This window comes from Papaver somniferum, chromosome 5, assembly GCF_003573695.1.
Source record: "Papaver somniferum cultivar HN1 chromosome 5, ASM357369v1, whole genome shotgun sequence".
NCBI classification, from domain to species: domain Eukaryota; kingdom Viridiplantae; phylum Streptophyta; class Magnoliopsida; order Ranunculales; family Papaveraceae; genus Papaver; species Papaver somniferum.
The window spans coordinates 21,319,206-21,327,631 of NC_039362.1; the positions used below are offsets into that span (position 1 = coordinate 21,319,206).

An 8,426-nucleotide genomic window follows, 5' to 3' on the forward strand; every position below is an offset into this window, starting at 1 on the left:
GAATTGAAATCCAACACGAAAACAATTTTACGTGGAATCAACTGAAAGAGTATTCCAGTTCCAAATTGCTTGTGCATTTGAACATGTATTTTGGTATGAAGTTCTTTTGAGAATAAATCACTTTAACAAAGAGAGTCTTAAGTGAATCCCATGTGCAACATGTTATTGTTTTCAAACTTTTCCTGTTTGTGGTTACCAAAAAGTTTGTCTTTGACATAATTTTTCAAGTGATAAACAAATCTTTCCTTTAATAGATTCCTCTTCTTTTTTCCTCTTATCTTTCTTTTCCTTTATATAGAGCATCTTTCTTATAAAATTATCAAACTTTTTGATAAAAAGAATAATAGCTCTGCAGACTTGAGTGTAATAAGTGCTATAACTTCTCCTTTGTTGCAGTTCTAGGGTCTCATAATGAACATGCATGTCACTCAATCCCAATTTATGACTTTGGGTTTGCTTAAGAAATAACTAAGACATTTTCATGGTAATTGTTGTCTTGTTTAGGGTTCTCTTGTTTCTTAAGAAATAACTCGAAAGACGATAAGAAAAGAAGCAAAAAGAGTGATTGAAACTAGAGTTAATTCGTGGGGATTGGTTATTTCTGATTGGGTCATGGTTGTATTCCATAACCAATTCATTCCTGATACACAGACTCATAAAATAAATTTAGAAAAAAAGAAAAAGAAAGAAAAAAGAAACAACTTTTCATGGCTTTTTCCTACAAGGAAATGAAGACATACTATTGCAGCTATTGTTCTCATCACTATCAGATGTCGTAGACGTGACGTCGGTGGTAACACCACTTGATGCCGACGAAGACGAGGTCGAAGATGCAGGTCTAACAACAACAGTCCTGTCTTGGTTCATAAAATCAATAAAACCAACTGGTTTAGTGACCAACCCATTGGTGATCACATCCTCGCCATTTTTCGAGTTCCGCTTCTTTAGAAATATTCTACAGAGTACCCAATCCTCCTCCATTTGTACGTTTGAACTCTACAAACAAGTGCAAGAACATAATCTTAGTAGTGCATTTCTAAAAATGGGTGCTTAACCAAGTGAATTGCTATGCAAATTTGGTTTTATTAAGTTTGCACGAAAATTAGTTAAGCTGCAAAGAACCCAACAGCTAGAGGGAGACAGATAAAGAGTTGTTGCACTGCTACTCACTTGATTGCTGGCAAGTTTTGTACCGGCACCGGCCAGACGATATTCATGCATAATCCAGTCAGTTCTAGTACCACTTCGAGGTTTACCTCTATAGAAAACAAGTGTTTTTTTCATTCCTACAATTACATTACCCTTTGAAACTAAAATTTGTTTGTCTAAACCAGTAGCTTTCCAGTATCCAGAACCAGTAGCTCTATTGGTTCTGTTTCCATTCCTGTATTTAGCTTCTCTTGTACTGAAGTAATACCTCTCTTGTTCCCAGTCACCTACACAAGAAACAAACAGGAATTACATTACTACCAAAAAAAACAAAAAACAAAAAAATCCAAGAAAATATTATTGGTTCTAGGAAAACCGGAACAAGAATTTACCTGGTAAATCCCAAGGATCAAACTTGGAAACATCAATTTCAGGTATGATTGAAGCAGGTAATGGGCAAAGAAAAACCTTTCTTCTTAGATATTGAACAACAAGTTCTTCATCAGTTGGATGAAATCTAAAACCAGGAGGTAATCTGATAATACCATTCTTAACAAAATTCATTTTCTCCATTTATATATAAGCAAATTCTGGATGAAAATTTCAACTTCAACTTCCAACTTGGTTCTCTCAATGAAATCAAGATGAATTTAGAAAACCCATGTTGAGGATTTCACTACATCCATCTAGAAATTAAAGAATAGAGAGATTACAGGATGGATGGAAGGAGGAGGAAACAGAGAGAGTGTTGAGTTTTTCGGAGATGAAAATGTAATGACAAGGGGTTGGTTCTTTATAGTGCTGGTTTATCGAAGGTAGACAGACACTTCTCCTCCTCATCCATTTAGCGTGAAGAAGACTCAAACGTAATCTGATCTATTTATTTGAGATACCAAAATATGTTTTTTTTATTTAAGACAAGAAAAACGTACATGGAGTATAAATTATTAAGTTTCGTTTTATTTTGGTTTTCTTCCATGAAAAGAATAAAATAATATAACACACGAAAATATGATTAACTGGGATCAACTCCCCTGAACAGATCCAGCCTGGAGGTGTAAATTGGGGCAAGGCAGTGCAACCTGCCTTAATGTGAAAATAATAAAAATAAACCGTAAAAATCTAGAAAATTCACATAAACATAACTAATCAAAGAAAATCTTATAATAACATAAATCTTACTTGGATCAAAACTCATGTGGACTATATCTGAGCAAGAAGATAACCAAAATGCATAATAATTAAGCTAATGTGGTATTAAACCTTTTAAAAAGATTCGCTTTCTTGATTAAAAACCTATTCGTTATGAGATCCTAACTTCCTTCTCTACCTTGAAAAGATCCTTGTTTGTGTATCACCATAATACTTGGTATCTTATGTTTTTCTACTTACATAAATCTTTTCTTTCAAAGATATTGAACGAAGAATACGATGTTTCCCAAATATGTTCTCATGGTGGCTATGTTTCAGGGATTATACGTACTTGATAGTCAAGTAACTAGGTTATTGGGCTATGCAACTCAAACATACAGGCCGGGGTAGTTTGGGCGAGTACCAAGTCATGCTATTAAATTTTCGGAAAAGCTTCACCCCGCATGTCTAATCTAACCACGCCATATTACAGGTAACTAGGGGTATGCAACGGACAGACGGATACGGATTAGGGGTCACCCGCGTCCAATCCGTCAAAGTTACGAATTTGGAAAATCCAACTGTGTCCGGCCCAATCACCCGCAGATTTGACGTCCACGGATCAGCAAGTGATATGGACCGAATGCGGATTAACCGCGGTTTGCATCATTGGAGTTGTCGCTCGATATTTATTTGCATTCAAGAAAATTGGACTTAGGGACTTGGATTTGGTCTTTTATGGGCTTCAATGGTAGGAGCATTAGCTATCTTTGCGCAGGGAACATATCTTTACTCTCAAGACGAGATAGGACGAAGAAAATCCACTCTCATCCACCGAGACTAGTCTACCCAAACAGAGGACGAAATGTTGTTGTTCAATGACGAGATTCTTCGTGGAGCACATAAACTCAGGTAAGAAACGTTTTGTTGATTATATATATATATATATGTCTATGCGCATTTCTGATATATGTGGTAACCTGCTCAGGTTTTCGGACAAAGCGTTGTTAGATGATATATCAGCTGACCAAGTCGAAGATGCAAGGGAAGTTCTAAATTTGGTTCCAATATGGATTGCGATATTGATGTATGCAGTTGTGAGTGCTCAACTCTTGACCTTCTTCACTAAGCAAGGAAGCACCATGATTAATTCTCCTGACTATCTTACGGTGCGGGTGAATCCGTAGATTTCAAAGTCCAACCGCAACCAAACCGATAAAAGTGCGGATTTGAGAATCTCACCCGTGTCCGACCTATAAATCTTGCGGATTGGGTTTCACCCACAATTGGACGGATACGTGTGAAATCTGCGGTTCCGGACTTTTTTCTCACCCATACACGTAACAGGATGTAACAACCGTTGGGCTCCTGTGTATACATGGATGCTCGATACAGGCAGACCGAATATTTTCAGGTACTATTTACATCTCTAATCCAATAAGCAGGACCAGCTTCAGTGCTGATCAACCGTTTTCCTTAGTAGCAAAGTTAATATTTTCCCTATCCGTAGTTGGTCAACTATTGTCCGCAGTAACAAAGTTTAGTTCGACCATATCTATAGATGAGATTGAAGAAAATAAGGAATCCAAAACCTTTCTAATGGGAGTAGAATCCCCTACCATATGCCCAATCTATAGACGAAAGGAATGTGTATTACCATTGTACTATACATCGAACCCAAACTGGTTACATCTGAAAGAGTAACATCCCGAAAGAGTAACATCGAAACCCAAACTGGTTACATCTTGAAAGAGTTTAATGACACCCTTCTTTTATATCTATGAAGTCCAAACTCCGAGAGTCCTAGTAATTTCGGACCAATAAGCTTATGCAACACCACTTATAAAGTTATTTCTAAACTAATGCTTTGGACAAATTAAAATTTTGTTTTTCAATCAACATATGTTACGACTAGATATTTGACCAGGGGAAAACAAACAAATTTCTAGGAGGTGCAGGTGTTTGTACCTAAAAATTGTAACTAGGGTAAACAATGTGCCGTCAAAGTAATTTCTCTAGGTTCGAAAATCAAAATCGCACAAGACGAGTTTAAACCAAGAAGATGGATGTTGACGTCCTGATTTGGTCACAAAGAGAGAAGATGAGTTGATCTTAGGGTAGGGGGAGTAGAAAAACTTGGGGAAATCAATGGTTATGTATTTCTGTGTTTAGGTTTGTCGAAACTAAGAAAAACCAGAACTCTAAATGATAAGCTTGTTATGTTCTGATTTCTGAATAGACAAAGGAGTCTATTTGTAATTATGATGGACACACATCATTTCCTTGTAAGTAGTTGAGGTAGTGAAGGCATGATGAAGTGGAGATCGTGGAGGTATAGTGAAGTCATGTACGATATGTTACGGAAGACCGTTGACTATCACTCTTCTTACTGCTCTTTAACTGTCACTACTACGTGCTACTTCCTCATCATGGGATGTTGCCACAGCCGCATGTTGTTGTAAACTACCAAACCAACACCCCATGAAAATTATCCTAAGTGACATGTTTTCATTTGTCGTAGGAATTAGTGGACTCATGAACTACCTCTTGTCTTATCCAAGCCATGGATATGATGTGCTTTATCCAAGTGTCAGCTCTGGATAAGATGATTAATATCAAGTTTCCGGACGACTCATTTTTTAGTGAGCCTAAGAATGATTCACATTGTTATGACTAGAGCATTGAGCTGCGTTATGAGAAAAATGATACTCAGAGATGCTAATACAGTGATGGTCATGGCCACGACGCCGTAGTAGAGGCCACAAACAAATGGTGTAGGCCATGACACTATGGCTATTACCAAGTGGTAGAGGGATAATCCATGACACGGTGGAGATGCCCAAGTTAGAAAGGGAAAGGCCATGGCACCGTGGCTATGGCCAGACTTGGAGGTGTCGTGGACAAACTAGAAAATGAAATATTGTGGCACCGTGGCCATGACCAAACTTGGTCATGGTATCGTGGCCAGAATTGTAAAGGAAAAGCCTTGGACATGGAAAAACTATAAGGGAAAGGCCAAGGCTACACGTCCATGACCAAGGCCCATCTTGGAGATGCCACGACAATGTGGTCGTGGCCAATATGGGAAAGAAAAGGTCATGGCCAAGCTTGGTGATTCCACGACATCGTGGACGTAGACAAGCTCGTAAAGGAATAGCTATAGGCAAGCTTGGTGATGCCAAGACACCATGATCGGGTCCAACCTTGTAAAAGAAAGTTCATGCACCGTGGCCATGGCCATGCTTGGTGATACCATAAGAAATGAAAGACAATGGCACCGTGGATATGGCCAAGCTTGGTGATGTCATGGCACCGTTACTATGACCAAGCTTGTAAAAATGAAAGGATATGGCCAAGATTGGTGATGCCACGACAACATGGTCGTGGACAACCTTGTAAGTGATGCCATCCCACAGTGGTCATATCCAAGCTTGGTGATTCCATGGAATCGTGGTCATGGCCAAGCTTGTAAAAGCCACGTCTAAGCTTGGTGATGCCACAACACCGTGGCAGAGGCCAAGATAGTATGAAAAAGCCATGGACAAGTTTGTTGATGCCACAACACTGTGGTTATGGCCAAGCTTGTGAGAGAAAGACCTTGGCATCGTGGTCATGTCCAATTATGCGAACGAAATGCCATAGAACCATGGATATGGCCTAGCTTGGAGACCCCACGACACCTAGGCCGTGATCAAGGATGTAATGGCCATGCTTCTGGCCAAGATAACATATTAAGTATGTAGTGTATATATATGACATGTTCAAGGAATTCAGTCGTGGAAGTTTGAAACTCGAGACAATGTTCAATATGACTCTTGTTGCTAGGGTTTTCCCCAGAAGAAATGATCCAGGCTTGAGGGAGGCTCCATGACGGAGGGAGTTTTCATTGATATGTATACCGAATAAGTTCAAGGAATTCAGCCGTGGAAGTTATGCAACTTGAGACAAGTTCAATATCACTTAATGAGAGTCCAAATATTGATAAATTGAACAAGTTCACAGAATTCAACTGTGAAATTATTGTAACATGGAACAGGTTCAACATTGCCCTATATTAATGGCAAATCCATGTAGGATCCAACTCAATGTAGATTCGATACAGAGGCGAATACAATATAAATACTGGAATGCTCTTTAAATATATATATATAAAATACTGAAAGTTTAACTGGGTGCGTGAAGCCATGACACATATATTTATAGACGTGTCATAGAGATCAGTGCAAAACTCTTATGACAGATCCCATGAGTATAGGCTATGTGTCTTTGATACGTTTCGACATGAATTTACAAGTTTTCCCTCTGTAAAAAAACCACCATCAACATCAAGTAAGGAAAAATGGGTTTGGAAGCCTGATATCTTGTAAATTTTAGGCCTGAGAGCCAGTTGGGATGGGTAATTTTATTAAACACGATAACCGTCTCACTGGTAACTGGGTTGTAAGCACTCTTAAATAGTGTTTTTGTATTGGAACTGTCGAAAAAATTTAGGATATTGAAATTGATAAAGTAAATAAATTTAGGCATATTTTAGATGTTAACTCCAAATACAACTGAATAAATCTTTGTATAATACTTGACTAACGATTATGTAAACCCTTCGAGTTTTTATTGAATAACTCTAGGAAAAACATTTCTTGGAATAAAATGGAAAATCAATAAAACCCCTGAAATTAACATATTCCTATGGAAATACTCGCATGATATTCTTCTCGTGGGGTGTCGAATGACTAAAATCTTTCCAAACATTGATAAAAATTGTGATTTATTTGAAAAAAAACATATGAAATCATTGATTATTAGAGTGATTCAGTCACATAGGTTTGTAATGTGTTTCCCTACATACCATAGAGTTATAAATAACTAATATTTCCTTTAATAATCGGGTTTTAGATTAATAAAAAAAAATGATTTCCATCATGCTGATGTTAGCCGGAATAAATTTGTTAGAGCATAGCACGGTCGACCTCGCATGTGTTGCTATCTCAAGCATGTTTGTCAATGTTAGTGACCAAAACTATAAGTCTTGATTTCTAGCCTACATAGCTAAGTCTCGGACTAGGATAGAAAAGTGTAGTTGAGCTCAAGGACTTCATGGCGACTCATCATATAACGAAGAAGATCTATACAAGGAACCGTGGAACTTCATCAACAAAAAGGTATGTGGAGACTTGAACTTATCTATCACTCAAAAGTATATCTATTTTATCTCCTACTTCTTATGAGACAAAAGTCGTATGCTATATAGACTATATCATACACATTTGGAATTTCGAGCTGAGCATTCATTGCTTATCTTTTATCTCGAAATCGTGTGTTGGTAAAGCGTTTCGCTTTAATCAAGTTTATCTTCACCTAGTGACGAAAGTCATGAAAAGTTTCAATCACTCTGAATTGCTCTTAGGTGAATCGGTCTGTGAATAACGGCTACATAGCATCCTCTGAGAATGTCTCAATGATTGAAATGAGAGTTTAGATTACATAACCATGTATTCCTTGAACCGAAGTTTTCAAACTTTTTTGATCAAGAGAAATCAGGAGGATTGTGGAATTGGCTTTCCAAGTCCGCGAACCCAGTCCGTAGACTCAATCCGCGATCTGTCGGAAGTTCTCGACCGAGAATTTCTGCTGGATTTTCCAAAACTCGTTTGGGTGCTAAGTCCGCGAACTCAGTCCGCAACCCAGTCCGCGAACTGGAAGAAGTTCTATTTCCGAGAATTTCTGCTGAGTTTGGAAAACTCAATCGATTAACTCAAGTCTTCTAACTTGTTTGTGAACTTAAGAGGTTATGATCTAAAGATGTACTCTGAACATGAAACATTAAATTACTAAGGAATGCTTTATGCAAACCGTGGCTATAATGTTCATGAGCCGATTCAATCAAATCGAATCATCTTTGTTTCAATTGTGTCTTGTGTAATTACATAAGATCTCATAGCAATTGAACAACTCTTTAACTAGTTCATTTGAGTCAATTGAACTAGTTATGGTGAAGAAGAAAAAGGTTGATATGAAATGCTCATATGGTTAACCTTTTTGGGTTACTATGTTGAACCAACATACACGTACATGTTTGGGCATGATTTTCACAAACCCAATAAAAATTTACCCAAGTGTGTGTGAAAAGCTAAGTTTTCGATCTAACG

At 37.8% G+C, this 8,426-nt stretch overlaps 1 protein-coding gene across 1 annotated transcript; it reads right to left on the reverse strand.

Annotated features, from left to right (window-relative positions):
* Positions 1–562: 562 nt before the first annotated feature.
* Positions 563–2,014, reverse strand: LOC113281127 (NAC domain-containing protein 83-like). Its single transcript, XM_026529779.1, has 3 exons — positions 1,542–2,014; positions 1,171–1,436; positions 563–996 (listed from the first exon to the last, which is right to left on the reverse strand). Exons 1-3 carry the CDS (start codon positions 1,720–1,722, stop codon positions 706–708), a joined length of 738 nt encoding a protein of 245 aa, XP_026385564.1. The 5' UTR covers positions 1,723–2,014; the 3' UTR covers positions 563–705.
* Between the last annotated feature and the right edge of the window lie 6,412 nt (positions 2,015–8,426).